The sequence below is a fragment of the Rhinoraja longicauda genome, chromosome 16, assembly GCF_053455715.1.
Source record: "Rhinoraja longicauda isolate Sanriku21f chromosome 16, sRhiLon1.1, whole genome shotgun sequence".
In the NCBI taxonomy this organism is placed as follows: domain Eukaryota; kingdom Metazoa; phylum Chordata; class Chondrichthyes; order Rajiformes; family Arhynchobatidae; genus Rhinoraja; species Rhinoraja longicauda.
In genome coordinates, this window is record NC_135968.1 from 11,828,691 (window position 1) to 11,848,545 (window position 19,855).

The 19,855-nt window shown below is 45.2% G+C and overlaps 1 protein-coding gene across 28 annotated transcripts in view; it reads right to left on the reverse strand.

The window, feature by feature from the left end:
- Window positions 1-19,855, reverse strand: part of ank3b (ankyrin 3b) — a 515,038-nt gene that overhangs the window by 138,282 nt on the left and 356,901 nt on the right. For 27 of the 28 annotated variants that reach the window (XM_078413212.1, XM_078413210.1, XM_078413236.1 and 24 more), the window contains 5 exons: window positions 19,155-19,253; window positions 17,254-17,352; window positions 10,473-10,571; window positions 5,092-5,289; window positions 2,606-2,704 (listed from right to left, as the gene is read on the reverse strand). In XM_078413212.1, coding sequence (XP_078269338.1) covers window positions 2,606-2,704; window positions 5,092-5,289; window positions 10,473-10,571; window positions 17,254-17,352; window positions 19,155-19,253 — 594 coding nt within the window. The remainder of the gene's footprint in view (window positions 1-2,605; window positions 2,705-5,091; window positions 5,290-10,472; window positions 10,572-17,253; window positions 17,353-19,154; window positions 19,254-19,855) is intronic. The other variant, XM_078413215.1, reaches the window with a different exon arrangement.

Genomic DNA, 19,855 nt, shown 5'->3' on the forward strand with positions numbered 1-19,855 from the left:
AATTTGGTGGTGGACCTGTAGTTGAAACCAAATCAACATCTGCTTCAACACCCCTGGGTTGATTCCAATGGAATTTACCAACCCCGTACATTGATGTGCCTGCTGCATTAGCCTGACTACATTCATTTCATGTCTCGGTGACACGACTTTATAAAGGCCAAAGCATCAGAGATGCATAGGAGGCCAGAAAAAAAGAGGAATATCGATGCCTCAAAAATTGTAAGGATGAGTAAGGACACGGGCATCGAGAAATTCAATCACAAGAAGATTTTTAAAAAATCCAATCTGTTGCTGGATCAGAAGACCACGTTGTACAGTCAGTGCTATTGATTGCGTCTTGACACCAAGTCTTAGATGACAGAGCTTTAACAGGGCAAGTCAATGTTGGAGACTTCAGGCAGCGTTAAAACAGTTGTTTGCACCGTTAGGAAGTGTAAGGCACAATCAAAAGGTACTGATGTCATATATTTAACAGGCCATCCCACTGCAATGTGTAGTTCTATCCATGTCACTGCTTCTGAAGTGAGTCTGTTTGGGCCATAAAATGAGGTGCCAATTGAATACCGCCACAAAGAAGAAAGTTGGCGAAATTCCAAGCATACACATGTGTTTCTTGTTCAGTTCATTTTCACAGTTCGGCCGGGAAGAGGTGATTGTCATTTTTCTGTTTAGCTCAGACCGCACCATTTGATTTCAAGGAACATTTACAAATCAGATGCGATTAGTACTGAAAGGATACTTCACTTAGGGAGGTTGAGGGAGCTGGGCCCCCACCACAGGGCCTGTGGGTTTGCTGGTTTGAGAGTAATAATTGTAATACTTCCAGCATAACCTTGACTGAGATTAACTCACAGAGTGCTCTCTTGCAGAGAGCCGGCACAAACACATTGAGCCGACTGGACTCTTTCTGTGTCGGAAGGAACTGCAGATGCTGGTTTACACCGAAGATTGACAAAAATTGCTGGCGTAACTCAGCGGGACAGGCAGCATCTCTGGAGAGAAGGAATGGGTGACGTTTTCAGGTCGAGACCCTTCTTCAGACTTTCATACTGTGCTGGAAGTATTTTATAATTTAATGCGTCTGATGCTGTGAATCACAATTGTGACTTTTCCTGGACACTGGAGTAACTCTAACCCAGTCCAGCAGCATCTCTGGAGAAAAGGAATTGGTGACGTTTCAGATCGAGACCCTCATCCATCCTTTTTCTCCAGAGATGCTGCCTGACCCGCTGAGTTACTCCAGCACTTTGTGTCTATCTCTGGATGACATGTACAGGCGATATTTCGGATCAGGGCCCTTCTTCAGACCCGCTGAGTTATTCCAGCACTTTGTGTATGTACTGTTCTAGGTTCTATGACCTACGCCCTTATCATGCCACCTTTCAAGTCAATATGCTTAGCAACAAGCCAAATCATGCATTAGTCTAGAAAAATTGTGTATCTAAGAATAAACAAATGGCAGTATTAATAGAACATCTTTCATGTTGTCATTAATTTGAAAGGATTCTATGGGCAATATATCACACCCTGAAACTCCTCCTCATTCTGTCGTGGACCGAAGGGCCAGTTCCCGTGCTGTACTGTTCTATGTAGACACAAGGAATTGCAGGTACTAGTTTACAAGAAAAGACACAAAGTGCTGGAGTAACTCAGGAGGTCAGGCAGCATCTCTGGATCTTGAGATCACACCTTCTTTAGCCAACAATGTATTTACCAGGCACCGCCCTGCTAGAGGTTACATGAGGTTGACCCTAATTGGTCCTGGTCTTTCCTCACCTCCAGTTCTTCACCTCCCCCTCCCACCACCCCCTACTTTCCATCTGAAGAAGGGTCCCGGAAATGTCACCCATCCTTTTTCTCCAGAGATGCTGTCTGGTCCACTGAGTCACACCAGCACTTCCAGATCTACCACTGGAGGACATGGACAGGCGATATTTCCAAATCAGGGCCCTTCTTCAGACCCGTTGAGATATTCCCAGCACTTTGTGCATGTACTGGATGTGTAGGAAGGAACTGCAGATTCTGGTTTAAACCAAAGATAGACACAAAAAACTGGAGTAACTCAGCGGGACGGGCAGCATCTCTGGAGAGAAGGAACGGGTTGACGTTTCGAATCTGAAGAACAGTCTTCACCCATCCCTTCACTCCAGAGATGCTGCCCATCCCGCTGAGTTACCCCAGCTTTTTGTGTATATCCTTGTGTATGTACTGTTCTGTGTCTATGATCTATGTCCTTATGTTGTCAAAGATTATGTGCTCAAGAGTGTGCTGTGGTGGAATTTGAATGGATAACTTCAGAGCAGGCCGTTTAGGACTGAGATGAGGAAAACCTTTTCACCCAGAGAGTTGTGAATCTGTGGAATTCTCTGCCACAGAAGGCAGTGGAGGCCAATTCGCTGAATGTTTTCGAGAGGGAGTTAGATATAGCTCTTAGGGCTAACGGAATCAAGAGATATGGGGGGAAAAAAGCAGGGACGGGGTACTGATTTTGGATGATCAGCCATGAACATATTGAATGTCTCGAAAGACCGAATGGCCTACTCCTGCACCTATTTTTTCATGTTTCTAGGTCTACTACAGTTGAAAAACAAAAGCAGACGGTTACCTTTCCGGAAGCATTAGGAGATGCAGACTTATGAAGTAAGAGGTTGGCTACCTCCATTTTCCCGTACTTTGCTGCCACATGGAGCGGAGTAAACCCTTTCTGTAACGAGACGACAGAATGGCATCAAATATACAAGCCCATTAACCTACAAACCTGGATGTCTTTGGAGATAATCAACAATGAAATGTTTTTGGGGAATTTCTTGTTCACCTTCGGCAACTTTAAATCAGGAGTCTCAATGGCACAGTAACCTTCCAGAATGTTCATTCTTCTTAATAAATCAATCTCAAGTTGTATTAATAAAACTAACAGTTACTTCTCTTAAAAACATCAGCAAGTACAAGCAGTACGACAAAAACAAAACCAGAAATAATCACGTCCTAATGCACAGCATAATTGCACTGACAAAAGGTAGACTTGTGATTATGTAAATTATTTTTCACAGTCGATTGAGGGTAATATTCAGATCTTACACATCCTTGTCCTTAACTTACGGTGCACACATTCTTCTGTCAATATCGAGTGAGAGGGAAAAAGGTGAGAGGGGAAAATATTCATTGGAATGCAAGGGGCAACTTTTTCACAAGGCCCTCTGTGGTGGGTACATGGAACGAGCTGTCAGGGGAGGTAGTTGAGGCAGATACCATAACAACCTTTAAAAGACATTTGGAGAGATACATGAATTGAAAAGGTTTTGAGGGATGTGGGCCAAATGTAGGCAGGTGGGACTAGTGTAGACAGGGCACCTTGGTCGGCATGGGCAAGTTGAGCCGAAGGGCCTGTTTCCATGCTGTTCAACTATGACTCTTTCGAGCTGAAGGGTTTGGACCATGTACTATTTGTTTCTTAAGCAATACATTTTCACGCAGATTTCTGATGCAATTTCCAAAGGCAGCACAGTGGCGCAACTGGTAGGCCTGCTGCCTCAAAGCTCCAAAGTCCCGGGTTCAATCCTAACCCCAGGTGCTGTCTGTGTGGAGTTTGTCCGTTCTCCCTGTGATTACGTGGGTTTCCTCCGGGTGCTCCGGTTTCCTCGGGCATCCCCCAAATCACGTGAGCCAAGCACAGGCTCTCCGATCGTTTCGGTGAAAACCTCCGCTCAGTCTGCCTGAACTCCCGGTTGCTAAACACTTTAACTCCCCCTCCCATTCCCACACTGACCTTCCTGTTGTGGCCGTCCTCCATTGTCAAAGTGAGGCCCAGCGCAAATTGGAAGTACAACACCTCATATTTCGCTTGGGCAGCTTACACCCCAGCGGTGTGAACATTGACTTCTCTAACTCCCCTCTCTCCCCATCCTCCCCCCTTCCCATTTTGCTGATTATTCTGACTGTCCTCATTTACATTTTATCTCTGTTTGCGTTTTTGTTGCCTTTTCCTAGCTGACAATGGTTTATTCTACATTTTCCTTGATCTCCTTCCCCTTTGTCTCATTTTGACATCTTACACTTCCTTATCTCTGCATATACCTCTCCCCTGACTCAGTCTGAAGAAGGGTCTCAACCCGAAACGTCACTCATTCCTTCTCTCCAGAGATGCTGCCTATTCCCGCTGAGTTACTCCAGCATTTTGTGTCTATCTTGGGCTTATCGGTTAATTGGCATCTGTAAATTGCTCCTAGTGTGTGGCAAGTGGACACGAAAGTGGGATAACAGAGAACTAATGTGAATGTTGACATGGACTGAGTGGGCTGAAGGGCCTGCTCCATGCTGTATCTTTCTTTCTTTCATTCATTCATTCATTCATTCATTCATTCAATTGTCCCGTCAATAGGAATACCACCTGTCAAGTATTCAACTGTGATGCAGTTGAAAACGCAATGCAGAAAGCAAACGCAATGCTAGCATTTATTTCGACAGGGCTTGTAAACAAAAACAGGGATGTAAAGCTGAGGCTCCATAAGGCGCTGGTCAGGCCGCATTTGGAATATTATGAGCAATTCTGGGCACCGTATCTGAGGAAGGATGTGCTGGTCCTGGAGAGGCTCCAGAGGAGGTTTACAAGAATGATCCCACGAATGAGTAGGTTAACATATGATGAGCGTCTGACAGCACTGGGCCTGTACTCGCTGGAGTTCAGAAGAATGAGGGGGGACCTCATTGAAACGTACAGAATAATGAAAGGCTTGGGTAGAGTGGATGTGGTGAGGATGTTTCCATTAGTGGGAGAGTCTAGGACTAGAGGTCATAGCCTCAGAATTCAAGGACGTTCTTTTAGGAAGGAGATGAGAAATCTCTTTAGTCAGAGGGTGGTGAATCTGTGGAATTCTTTGCCACAGAAGGTTGTGGAGGCAAAGTCAGTGGATATATTTAAGGCAGAGGTAGATAGATTCTTGATTAGTACGGGTGTCAGGGATTATTGGGAGAAGGCAGGGGAATGGGGTTAGGAGGGAGAGACAGATCAGCCATGATTGAATGGCGAAGTAGCAATGATGGGCCGAATGGCCTAATTCTGCCCCTATCACTTATCACCTCATGATCTTATACCTTAGTGTCGACAGCGAGGGAGGCTCCCTGTTCCAATAGTACAGACGCCACGTCTTCATGACCTTCCCGAGCAGAGATGTGCAGCGGCGTGTAGCCAGAGGTGGTAGCTGCATCCGGAGACGCACCATGTTGCAGCAACTGCTGTACGATGTCAGCCTTGCCCAGGCGAGACGCAATGTGCAATGGAGTTTGGTCATCCTGCAGGTGACAGAGGAACGTTAGAACACCACTTCAAATACTATGGGAGGGAACTGCAGATGCTGGTTAACACGGAAGAAGGACACAAAAATGCTGGAGTAACTCAATGGGTCAGGTCCGAAACGTCACCCAATCCTTTAGGACTGAGATGAGGAAAAACGTTTTCACCCAGAGAGTTGTGAATCTGTGGAATTTTCTGCCACAGAAGGCAGTGTAGGCCAATTCACTGGATATTTCCAGAGAGAGTTAGATATAGCTCTTAGGGCTAACGGAATCAAGGGATATGGGTAAAAAGCAGGAACGGGGTACTGATTTTGGATGGTCAGCCATGATCACATTGAATGGCGGTGCTGGCTCGAAGGGCCGAATGGCCTACTCCTGCACCTATTTTCTCTGTTTCCATGTTTCTCTCCAGAGATGCTGCCTGTCCCGCTGAGTTACTTCAGCATTTTGTGTCTATCTACTTGAAATACTATCCAGCTACAGGGAAAAAGCAAAATTGCCAGACAAAAGATCCACTAAACGGAGAGCTAATACGAGCTGAAATTTGTGCTGATGTATATAATGTATAACTAATAATATAGTATACAATATAAAATATGATATGTAAAATATAACATATAATGATGATATATAAAATGGTCTTTTGTATTACATACAGCAATTATGGATCAAAAATGCAATCTGTAGTCAGCAGACAACGATAACAATTCAACATTTTAAAAACATGTTCATGAATTAGAACCATGTTTGACAAAAAAATGTAGGGAAGGGAGGTGGGGTGGGGGAGAGGTTGTGGGGTTGATGGAAGGATGGTGGGCAGAGGAACATCCAAACACTGTGCAGGAAGCAACTGCAGATGCTGGTTTAAATGAAGATCGACACAAAACGCTGGAGTAACTCAGCGGGACAGGCAGCATCTTTGGAGAGAAGGAAATGGGTGACGTTTCAGGTCGATCCGAAACGTCACCCACTCCTTCACTCCAGAGCTGCTGCCTGTCCCGCTGAGTTACTCCAGCATTATGTGTCTGCTTTCTAAACACTGGAATGCTAATCCATAGGTAGATCCGCCCTGTGATGTCATCTTTTTGGATTGTGCAATGCAAGCCCACTCTTGGTTGGTATTCCGGGACCCTTGGTTCCAGAGCGTTGCCGGAGTCTCCATTTTGCCGGAACAAAAGAGCTCATTGCCTCTGAGAGGAGTCAAACGGTACTGGAATGGCCCGCCTAGGCCGCCGAGATACCGGGCCGGAAGTCGGCAATGGGAACGAATCTGTCGGCTCTGGCGGGGCCAAAGTTCCAGAGCCCTGGAAGCAGGAGTCACATTCGACCCGCCGCTCGGCCGCCAACGTCTGTCATGGGGATGGATCAGCCGGCTCCGGCCGGGCTGAAGATCTAGAGCACCGGCCACAAGGCAGGAGGCAATGTCAACCCGCCGCAGAAGACCCGATGAGGTCGAGTTCGGCCGCCTTATCCGGCCTAGTTGCCACATTTTGGGGGGGACTTCTGGGGGGATTTCAAGTGCGCTCTCGGAATTTTGTCCGGATTAAAGGAGGTGCCGGACTGCCAGTTGCTGTAAAATCAGTGGTGGACCTGTAGACGCATTTTTCACTCCCGTAACTGAGAATATTGCCATATTGCTGTAAAACTAATGAACAAGGGCCTGTGCCGCCATGAGGGCCATTTGGCCAATACAACCGGTGATTTGGTAATCAATGACTTTACAACGCTTGATTCATCTAACTGCAAATAGCATCTTAAGCTTAGTTTAGTTTAAAGATACAGCACAGAAACAGGCCCTTCAGCCCAGAGTCTGGGCCAACTAAAGATCCCCATACACTAGCACACTAGGGACAGTTTACAATCTTTACCAAAGCCAATCAACCTACAAACCTGTACGTGCTTGGAGTGTGGGAGGAAACCAGAGCAACCAGGGAAAGCCCAGGCGGTCACGGGGAGAACGTACAAACTCCATATAGACGGCACCCGTAGTCAGGATCTAACCTAGTTCCCTGGCGCTGTAAGACAGCACCTCTACCGCTGTGCCACCGTGTTGCCCTTAATGCCCACATACTTTCAATGTATGATTGGCTGTCATTCCCAAATCCTTAGCCTTTCAGGCCCTCATTAAGGACACTATCAAGTCACTCAGTTGAAAGTGGTCCAGTGGAATAGTGTGTTTGTGTCTCAACATCAATGGCTTGTATTAACTGCCTTTAATGCTTGCCTACGCTGGCCTCGATGAGACTTTGCCTATAGACAGTCTATGTCTACTGGTCCATAGGATGCCACCATTGACCAAATGGCACTGACAATAGAAACATAGAAAAATAGGTGCAGGAATTGGCCATTCGGCCCTTTGAGACAGCACCGCCATTCAATATGATCATGGCTGATCATCCAAAATCAGTACCCCGTTCCTGCTTTATCCACATATCCCTTGATTCCTTTTGTCGTAAGAGCTAAATCTAACTCTCTCTTGAAAACATTCAGTGAATTGGCTTTGTAAAGATGTTATTTATAAGTTGAAATTATTATTTTAGGCAAATCATTTTAAAATAGTATCTGCCACCCTTTTATTGGGAAAAATTTGATGTTTCCCTTGTGAATGCCTTTTTTGGCCTCAATTTTCTATTGATCTATCATACAAAGAAATCTTTCAGATCACCACCGTATAATTTTAGAGATGTTATTCGTTGTAATAGGAGACATCCAATACATCCCAATGGTCCTGTTCTTTGCTTTTACTCAAAGAATCATAATGGCTCTTTGTGAAGGGTAATTAGGCCCATTCCATGACTCCTTCTCCCGAGTTGTTATTATTTTTCTATACATTTACTTGCCTTTTTAAAAAAAAAATTATTTTATTTTTTATTTTTACAGAACTTTTACTTGCCTTAGCCCTTCTTTGAAACCCACAACTGAATATGCCCCCCTCACCCATTCAGGCTGTGATGTCCTTCCAGTCTATCTCAATTAGTACATTGTTGCTACATACGTCCTTTCATCTCTGTTAGTGTGTATTACTTAAAAATATATTAGCTCACATGCACAATTTTGTTTAGAATAGTTTAGTTTAGAGATACAACCTGAAAAAACACGTCCTTCGGCCCACCGAGTCTCAACTGATCCGGCGATGCCCGATGAGGGCATTAACACTACCCGACACACACTCGGGACAATTTTACATGTATCTACTTTATACCAATAGACAATAGGTGCAGGAGTAGGCCCTTCGAGCCAGCACCACCATTCAATGTGATCATGACTGATCATTCTCAATCAGTACCCCGTTCGTGCCTTCTCCCCATACCCTCTGACTCCGCTATCCTTAAGAGCTCTATCTAGATATCTCTTGAATACATTCAGAGAATTAGCCTCCACTGCCTTCTGAGGCAGAGAATTCCACAGATTTACAACTCTCTGACTGAGGTTTTTCCTCATCGCCGTTCTAAATGGCCTACTCCTTATTCTTAAGGCCCCTGTGTTAAGTGGGGCCCCTGCTTCTGGACTCCCCCAACATTGGGAACATGTTTCCTGCCTATCCGATACCAATCCGATTAACTTACAAACTTGTACGTCTTTGGAGTGTGGGAGGAAACGGAAGGTCTCGGAGAAAACCCACGCAGGACACGGGGAGAACGTACAAACTCCGTACAGACAAGCAGCATCCGTAGTCAGGATTGAACCAGTGTCTCTGGCACTGTAAAGGAAGCAACCCTACCACTGCGCCACCGTGCCGCCCACATTTCTTCACCTTTCATAAATTATTCAATTTCCTTTACATCTACACAAAATCCATGTGATTCTGTATGATCAAGAAAATCGCTTTGAGAGATACCCTGTTGCATTCCACCATTCAATATGGAGTCCATGTCCAAAGGCGAACGGACTTTATTTTCTGGTGCTAAGTAATTTATTATTCACTCCATTTTCCGACTTCATGGAAATATTTTGTTGTCCTTTTGAGATTTTGTCCTTGGGAACTAGGTTAGATCCTGACTACGGGCACCACTTTTTCTTGATTATCTTCGCTGCTTGTACAAATTTCTCCTCACCCTATTCCCAAAGCAATATTCAATATCACCCAGTGCTAAGCAATGCAATTATTGTTTTTTACTGCTTTTAATAAATTCTTTCAGGGATGTTACCCTCCATTTCTCACTCTTCCCCACGATGAGATATAAATACAAAAGAATCTATGATTTGCGTTTTTTTAAATTACTGCACCAATTTTTGTTGTCCTGTTGCCGGCAAAAGGCAAGGGAGTATAATTAGGGTTGATCACACACAACAGACTCAGCCTCATAAGCAGCTGTGTTCTGATCCCTGTCAGTTAAGCCACCAAATTCACTCAGAAATAATATATTTAATGGGGCATTATGACCTGAAGTAATATTATACGCACGGAGCATTAAAAACCGTGCCAAACTCGTCTGGTGATAGAAGAGATGCTGAAATCCTGAGCCAAAAAACACACCGCTGGAGGAACTCAGTGGGCCTGACCAAACTAGTTCCTCCAGTTAGACACAATAGGCCTGAGTAACTCAATGGGTCAGACAGCATTTCTGGAGAAAAGGAATAGGTGAAGCTTTGAGTTGAGACCCTTCTTATGGCCGAAACGTCACCTATTCCTGTTCTCCAGAGATGCTGCCTGACCCATCGAGATACTCCAGCATTTTGTGTCTATCGTCGGTGTAAATCAGCGTCTGCAGTTCGTTCCAAAACAGTTCCTCCAGTTGTTTGTTTCTCAGCAGTCTATTGGCCCTGTGATTTTTTTTAGATTTAGATTTAGAGATACAGCGCGGAAACAGGCCCTTCGGCCCACCAAGTCCGCTCTGCCCAGCGATCCCCGCACACTAACACTATCCTACACACACTAGGGACAATTTTTTTTTACATTTACCCAGCCAATTAACCTACATACCTGTACGTCTTTGGAGTGTGGGAGGAAACCGAAGATCTCGGAGAAAACCCACGCAGGTCACGGGGAGAACGTACAAACTCCGTACAGACGGCGCACGTAGTCAGGATCGAACCTGAGTCTCCGGCGCTGCATTCGCTGTAAGGCAGCAACTCTACCGCTGCGCCACCGTGCCGCTCGCCATTAACACATCCATTAACACATGATTTCTCTAAGGACTGAGGTCCATTTCCCAGCCTCACTGTTATTTTCATGTTACCTTGGCTTTGGCTTCCACCAGCGCTCCGTTCTGGACCAGGAGACGGACTACATCTGCTTGTCCCGCCCGGGCAGCCATGTGCAGAGCAGTTTCTCCTCTCTGAAACACAGTTACGTACGGGACACAGATCATGTAGTGTAAGAAAATAACTGCAGATGCTGGTACAAATCGAAGGTATTTATTCACAAAATGCTGGAGTAACTCAGCAGGTCAGGCAGCATCTCAGGAGAGAAGGAATGGGCGACGTTTCGGGTCGAGACCCTTCTTCAGACACAGATCAAAATACGTTTAACACCACTTACAATATCAACCAAATGCATGTGAGTCTTCCCTCCCACATTCAGACGTCTTTAGTTTAGTTTAGTTTAGAGATACAGCAGGGAAACAGGCCCTTCGGCCCACCGAGTCCACACAGCCCAGCGACCCCCGCACAATAACACTACCCTGCGCACACCAGGGACAATTATACACTTATACCAAGCCAATTAACCTACAAACCTTTACGTCTGTGGGAGGAAACCGAAGATCTCGGTGAAACCCTGCGCGCGTCACGGGGAGAACATACAAACTCCGTGCAGACAGCACCCGTAGTCAGGATCGAACCAGGATCTCCAGCGCTGTAAGGAAGCAACTCTACCGCTATGTCACCGTGTCGCCACTGTACTAATTTCTCCAGCCCACATCCTGACAGTGCAGGAAAGCTACGCTCAGCTACCCATCCACTCTGGCACGGCGGCAGCACGACGGCACAGCTGGTGGAGCCTCTGCCTCACAGGTCCGGGTTCAATGCTGACCTCGGGTGCTGTCCCTGTGGAGTTTGCAAGTTCTCCCTGTGACTGCGTGGGTTTCCTCAGGTCGCCCCCTATGTCCGAGAGCTATGTGCATTGGCAGGTTAACAGGCCAATTGTAAATTGCCCCTGGGGCTTGTTTGTGAGTAACAGAATCTGGCGGGGAGTTCACAAGAAAGCAGGGAGAAGATAAAAAGGGTTTAGTTTAGTTTAGAGATATAGCATGGATATATCCAGATACACCCCCCCCCATCGAGTCCACGCTGACTCACAATCACCCATACTCTACTAGTTCTATCTGACACACTAGGGACAATTTACAGAAGCCAATTAACCTACAAACTTGCATCTCTTTGGAGTGTGGGAGGAAACACGGAGAAAACCCACCCGGAGAAAACCCACGCGGGAGAACGTACAAACGCCATGCAGACAACGGCCCTTAGTCAGGATCGAACCCGGGTCTCTGGTGCTGTAAGGCAGCAACTCCACCGCTACGCCATCGTGCTGCCCCTTCGGTTAATGTAATGGGCTACCATCCAAGGTTAAAGTCGGGTTGGTGTAAATGCGTGGTTCATGGAGAGCGATGTGTCGGAAGGCCAATTTCCATGTTGTACCTCTTCGTGACTCGAAACCCCAGCTCTCGCTAAATAGCAGCCCGAGAAGGGGCTGCATTTTTATATTGCCACCGCTGAAGCAACTTCTCAAGGTGATTTCCGAGTCCACCAATGCCTTGGTTGTGAAACTTCTCATCTGGATCTTCCCAATTGATGATGACAACACCCGTATCGTCCAGGGAGTGGGAACTATGGACCGCCATTCGCCCAGGTCTATGTGCAAGTCCAATCCTCACTGCTGCGGTAAACTGGTGAAGTTGGCCTGTCCGAGCTCTCAGCTGGGCCAAACCCCCGAAACGGAACTGCCATTAGCAACTTTGTCAAATGGATTCATTGCCAAGTTGTCAGCTCAATAAATCCCAGCGTTGTCAGACATCGAGACCCCGAGAATGAACGAAACAAAAGCAGCCAGGAACCCTTCACCGTCCCCCCCAGCGGTTGCGTTGATTCAATTAACAGATGTTTCAGGTCAGAGTGCAGTCGCAAATTCCTGTGGCTTACTTTTAACCCCGTTGTTTTCAAGCCCGAACTACAAACTTTCTATTTAAAGTCTGCTACGATCTCCAGCCTTTGTGTGATCCAACTGCAGTTTGCAAACACATCCAATATGGAGGCCATCACAGTGTGATTCCAGTTAGTGCACAGACTCTTGATCTGAGAGGAAGTAATAGTCTACAAATAGACTACTGGTCAGAAGGTCATTCATAATGGCAGCTGGCAGCAATTTTGTCAGGATAGTGGTAGTATAAATTAAATCTGAGAACAATATTACTGTTAATGGAATCAGTTTTGTTATTGATGCGCAGAATGCTCCATACCAGGTTTTCTTATTTAGACTTTTAGGCTTTAGACTTTAGAGTTACAGAGCCGAAACAGGCCCTTCGGCCCACCGAGTCCGTGCTGACCAGCGATCACCCTGTACACTAGTACTATCCTACACACAAGGGACAATTTACAGAGGCCAATTCACCTACACGTCTTTGGAGTGTGGGAGGAAACTAGAGCACCCGGAGAAAACCCACGCGGTCACGGGGGGAACGTACGAACTCCATACAGACAGTATCTGTAGTTAGGATCAAACCCGGGTCTCTGGCGCTATGGCAGCAACTCTGTCGCTGTGCCACCGTGCCGCCCTTACTGGTAGCGAAGGGAGAAATAGGGACCTATAATCACAACTTTTCTTCAATGTGGATCAATCTCAGGGCATTGTTTTATCAACATTATGAATTTGAAGGTACATTTTAGGTTACTCTGCTTCAGCCTCTGAGTCATCGGGACATCTGACCATCATGTGACTTCACTCTGTGTCCATGAAGCTGGTGCTCGGGTTGTAACTGTGGTCCAGGCTGCTGAGGTACCAGCACTTCACCTTCCACTGAAGCAGTCTGGGTCTTGAATGGCTGCCGCAGGGCAGGGTAGAAACATAGAAAATAGGTGCAGGAGTAGGCCACTTGGCCCTTCGAGCCAGCACCACCACTCAATATGATCATGGCTGATCATCCAGAATCAGTACCCCGTTCATACTTTCTCCCCATATCCCTTGATTCCATTAGCCCTAAGAGCTATGTCTAACCCTCTCTTGAAAACATCCAGTGAATTGGCCTCCACTGCCTTCTGTGGCAGAGAATTCCACAGATTCACAATTCTCTGGGTGAAAAGGTTTTTTTCCTCATCTCAGTCCCAAAATGGCCTACCCCTTATTCGTAAACTGTGAACTTATTCTTGAACTGTGTTAAAGGGTAACAAAGCAGACTGTGTGTGGATGTGACGTGAAAAATGCTAACGTCTGTTTCTTTATTTGCAAAGAAACAAATCACGAATTAGCAGATCCAGAAGCAGAACGACTCCAATAATAAGCAAGTCTTGGGAACCAGCCCGGGTTATTTCTGAAGAGATCTGATTTGAGTCTTTAGGACCTTAAATCCTATGCTCTTCTACTGAGAAATAAAAACGACACAATGTGCTGTAAACTCAGCGGGTCAGGCAACAAACTTGGATTGATGAAGTTTCGGGTCTGATAGCTCCGGGGATGCCTGACCCGCTGAGTTACTCCAGCACTTTGTGTCTTTTTATTTGTAAACCACATCCTTATTGTATATATACATATAGTTTTTCTTAATTTTCGATAAAGTTTATTTTTGGAAAAAATATATCACAAATTTGGGGCCCCCCCTAATCATATGCAACTGGTGGCGTGTTTCTCAAGTCCTATATTGTCGGATAAACCAGCTAACATCCTGGCACAGCAAAGAGGTGAATGTCTAGATCTCATGCCTTTGGTAAGAGAATCCTCTTTTGCTTCCTTTTGGCAGTGCGGTGGGACTTTTGTTGTTGTATTGACTTGCAAGAGGCAATGGGGCTACAGTGTAATAGTCGCACTTCAGTAACCTAAGACTTTGATTTAATTTAACGCGGTCAGGATACCAGGAGGTAAACTTTGGGTGACTCTGCTTCTGCCAACGAACAATCGTAGGGAACGCAAGATCAGAGAAGCGCAGGAAAGTTCAGTGACTAGAAATTCCGCATCTGCATCTAATTCTCTCATCGACGCTTCTATTGAGCGAGACTTTAAAAATGCTGGGAAATTCTTCCAAGATGTTTTAGTTATTTTAACCTTTTGTGAATCTGTGTTCGAAGCAAGGTAATAGAATGCTTGATCAGAATTCCCACAAATGGCACTGCAGTGCATTCCTTTCCAAATCCAATTATTCAATCTGATCTTAACAAAATCTGACGTGGGGCTAAATTAAAGCAAAGCCAATCGGGGAACTTAGAGACAGCATTTCTGCATTAAAATAGTTTATCTGCAAAATGCAATTGGTATTAAAAACAATTCCCTGGTGTTATCTGATCGTTGCTAAGGGACAGTTAATGGAGCCGTGGGAATGAGAGGGGAAAGTCTGCATCCTCACTTTCTTTATATTTTCATAAGTTCACGTTCATAAGTTCTCGGGGCAGAATTATGGCCATTCGGACCATCGAGTCTACTCCGCCATTCAATCATGGCTGATCTATCTTTCCTTCTCAACCCCATTCTCCTGCCTTCTCCCCATAACCCCTGACACCCGTACTAATGAAGAATCTGTCAGTCTCTGCCTTAAAGCTATCCATTGACATGGCCCCCACAGCCGTCTGTGGCAATGAATGGTCTCCTAATCTGAGGAAAGACATTCTTGCCATAGAGGGAGTACAGAGAAGGTTCACCAGATTGATTCCTGGGATGGCAGGACTTTCATATGAAGAAAGACTGGATAGACTCGGCTTGTACTCGCTGGAATTTAGAAGATTGAGGGGGGATCTTATAGAAACTTACAAAATTCTTAAGGGGTTGGACAGGCTAGATGCAGGAAGATTGTTCCCAGTGATGGGGAAGTCCAGAACAAGGGGTCACAGTTTAAGGATAAGGGGGAAGTCTTTTAGGACCGAGATGAGAAAGTTTTTTTTCACACAGAGAGTGGTGAATCTGTGGAATTCTCTGCCACAGAAGGTAGTTGAGGCCAATTCATTGGCTATATTTAAGAGGGAGTTAGATGTGGCCCTTGTGGCTAAAGGGATCAGGGGGTATGGAGAGAAGGCAGGTACAGGATACTGAGTTGTATGATCATATTGAATGGCGGTGCAGGCTCGAAGGGCCGAATGGCCTACTCCTGCACCTATTTTCTATGTTTCTATGTTTCTAGATTCACCACCCTCTGACTAAAAAAATTCCTCCTCAACTCTTTTCTATAGGGATGTCCTTTTATTCTGAGGCTATGGCCTCTGGTTTTAAACTCGCCCTCCAGTGGAAATATCCTCTCAACATTCGCTCTATCCAGGCCTATCACTATTTCATGGAAATATGCAACATTGAAGAATGCCCTTTACTCCATGTGCCCACCTTAGCAACACCAAACCATGCCAATTGCTCCCAGCACTTCCCAGCACTCGATCTGAAACCCAAGTGGTTTAGTTTAGTTTAGAGATACAGTGCGGAAACAGGCCCTTCGCCCCACTGAGTCCACGCCGACCAGCGATCCCCGCACATTAACACTACCCTGCATGCACTGGGGACAATTTTACATTATTCCCCAAGCCAATTAACCTGCAAACCTGTACGTCTTTGGAGTGTGGGAAGAAACCGAAGATCTCGGAGAAAACCCACGCAGGTCATGGGGAGAACGTACAAACTCCGTACAGCCAATCATTCCGTAGTCGGGATCGAACCCAGGTCTCTGGCACTGTAAGCGCTATAAGGCAGCAACTCCACCGCTGCTCCACCGTGAGGATCCCGTGATCAGCTCAAGTGCTCATCGCGATGTGAGGAGCATTTTCGTTTCCACCTCTCTTTCACGTTCCAAGTTCGCACTGTGCCTCGGTCATGACATTTGTCCTCGTTTGCCCTCTCATCCTGTCACCAATGAATTTAAATTTCTGCCTCTTAATTATTAACTTCTCTGCATTGAAATATCGCCTTGGGACATTTTCTGTGCTTGCCGAGAACACAGTTTAATGTCACTTCCAAACTATGGCACTGCGAATGGTGCAGCATTTTTTCATGACGAGAACTGATCGCACTCCTTCCTTGTTTTGGAGTAACATCTTATTTGGAAAATGTTTGCATCTTTACAAAAGCTGGGAACGAAATCATTAAGTTTGCCTCCTCCCTTGCAAAGATTTTTGTGATGCGACAGTAATGGAATTGTTGACAAATCAAAGCAATCATCCAGTTGTCAGTTTCTAATACATTTTTAATTCCCCTTCCCCCTCCCCTTCCCATTCCCACACTGACCATTCTGTCCTAGGTCTCCTCCACTGTCAGAGTGAGGCCACACACAAATTGGAGGAACAGCGCCTCATATTCGCTTGTTCAGCTTACAACCCAGCAGTATGAACATTGATTTCTCTCATTTCAAGTAAACCCTTGCATTCCCTCCCTCTCCATCCCTCCTCCACCCTGACCATCTGGCTAGTTTCACTATTCGTAACCTCTTCACTAGCCAACAATGGACCATTGTGGCCTCCAATTTTCCTGAGTGATCGGCGGTGCCGGCTCTGATTAGTTCCAGACCTTTTCATACCTCTAGTTTCCCTCTCCCCTGACTCCCAGTCTGAAGAAGGGTCTCGACCCGAAACGTCACCCATTCCCTGTCTCCAGAGATGCTGCCTGACCCGCTGAGTTACTCCAGCGTTTTGTGCCTATCACTTATTGATCCATCACAACAGACAAGGACAACATTAATTGTGGCTATTTGTAGTTATTTTCCTTTGGATTTGAATAAAATGACAAAATGATGTGCCACATAACTCGGGAAACAATGGTCAAAGCTCCCTTTGTAAGTATAGCCATAAAATACAACGTAGCCATTCCCTGCCTCCATATACGGACAAAGTCACCCTTACCACGTTTGTTGTATTTGGTGATGCTCCACGTTGCATTAACTGGGTGACAATGTTTGTATGTCCCATAAATGCAGCCACGTGAATAGGTGTGAGGCCCGACTGCAAAGATAAACATTGAATCCACATATCACAAAGAGTATGTTTCTCATCAAGATTTTACAGCAGTAAACCACAGACAAAACAGACACAATCAAGGGCAGACAGACTCAAGCACATCACGCACAAAGTCAGTACATATGTGCAAAGACACTAATAGACACGGACTTCTATCGGCATGTGGATGGACAAATTTACAAACATATGAAGACTTGCCTTGGGTATTCAAATTAAAACCCAACCCAATCACGGCCATTGTCAACTTAAGCTGATCTGAACCCAAGTAGTTTTCTGTGTGGGAAGGAACTGCAGATTCTGGTTTACACCGAAGATAGACACAAAATGCTGGTGTAACTCAGCGGGACAGGCAGCATCTCTGGATAGAATAGGTGACGTTTCAGGTCGAGACCCTTCTTCAGAATGAGAGACAGGGGAGAGGGAGGCACAGAGATATGGAGGGGTAAGATGTGAAAATGAGAAATCAAAGGGGATGATGATCAAGGAAAATGTAGATTACGATGATCAAGGAAAATGTAGATTAGATCATTGTTTGTTACGGGAAGGTGACAACGAAGCATACGAAGATACATTTTTAATCAGGAGGACAGTCAGACTGATCGGAGAACTAGGAGGGGGGAGGGATGGAGAGAGAGGGAAAGCAAGGATTATTTGAAGTTAGAGAAGTCAATGTTCATACCGCTGGGGTGTAAGCTGCACAAGTGAAATATGAGGGGTTGTTCCACCAATTTGCGTTGAGCCTCACTCTGACAGCGGAGGAGGCCCAGGGCAGAAAAGTCAGTGTGGGAATGGGAGGAGGAGTTAAAGTGTTTAGCACTTGTAATTGTTTTGTAACTTGGACACAGAGAGGTGATTGCAGAAAAGTGGATGGTAGTACATTGCTACTCAAGGGCACGTGCATGTGCCTATCAGAGGGCACCTGCAATAATACTGAGCAAATCACCCTGGCCCAATCCAAAGCCAAATGTTTGATCACAACATACACTGGATTGGATCCATTGGGGTTAATTTAGGTAGCCAGGGTCAACAAATAAACACCCGCGTGTTCTTTTTGAGAAAGAAATGCCAATGAATGGAACACGCACGGCATTCACAAAATGATAAACACGCAAATGATAAACACATTCATGCACAGGCAGACGGAATCACTCCTGAAAAAGCATTGATACACGAAGATCTGCCAAAGCAGAAATATGCACAAATGCATGTGCACAGACACACATGCATCAGTGCACAGTTCAAAAGATGCACCCATGCAGACATGAATGCAACCATAGCAAAAGACAAAGATAATAATGCCCAGCCACACCAATGCAGTAATACAAAAAATCACATCGATACATGAAAATGTGAGCAATCCACAGAAAAATAACAGTAGCAAGCTTATCTTTGCACTAAAATACAATGCGCCATCATATCAATTCACATCAAAAGCACATGCACAATCAATCAATGAAAACATTTTATACACACAATGGATCGATAACAATACAGAAACAACCCTCAAAAATCCGCATGCACAATTTATAGAAGCAGCAGATAAATAAATACTATATATATATATATGCATACAATTTATTTAAAAATGTACATGTGCATGAATTCACAAGTGCCCATGCGCAATCTCATCAACACACAAAGCCAATAGCCAAGCACATCAAAACATGGCAATGAACTCATAAACCAGTCGTCCAAAAATAGTAATGCAAAAACGCATCAATGTACAAAACACGCATATAAAACACACGCATCAATATCCATCACACATTTAAATGTGCTGATGTTACCTCAGTAACTGCCTGAATTGATGCTCCATATTTCAGCAACAGATCCATTACTTTAATCCTGTTTTTCTTACATGCGATATGAAGCGGGGTGAAACCATTCTACAACAGATTCAAGATTCATTATTTATTCAGGTACTTTGCAATCACTATTTTTTTGCTGTTGACCATTTCAAAATGATCCTTTCCCCCCCACCCCCCCCCCCCCCCCCACCCCCCCGCCTTTCATCACAAAAACTCCACTCTCCTGCCGCTGCTTTTGACTTCCCAGAGTGTAACAAAGGAAGTAACGAGGGCACTTTGCGAAGAGATTTACATTGGTGCTGTTGGACCTGTGTTTACGGCATTGTAAGCAACAGCCGCCTTTTGCTGTGCCATTTCAACCTAGCAACACGTCTCCGTGTGTGACTTTATAGAAATTTCATCGAGCGAGATTTCATGACCAGCTAACAAAAGCACAACCGGAGAGCCAGGCTTTCGATAGCATCTTCAGGGAAGGTAGAGTAGCTGAAAAGTTTAAGAAATTCCAGAGCAGCAGCAGAAAACATGGCTGGCAGTGGAGAAGCAATCTGAGGTTGCAAATAAAACTCAAAAGCAATCGTCAAACGTTCAAATTTACTGGGGCCTTTTAGGAGTTGCATAATCTTTCTGATTCTTTTCTTTCCCCTTATACGTACCAGCGACACTCTTTTCATCCCCCGTCA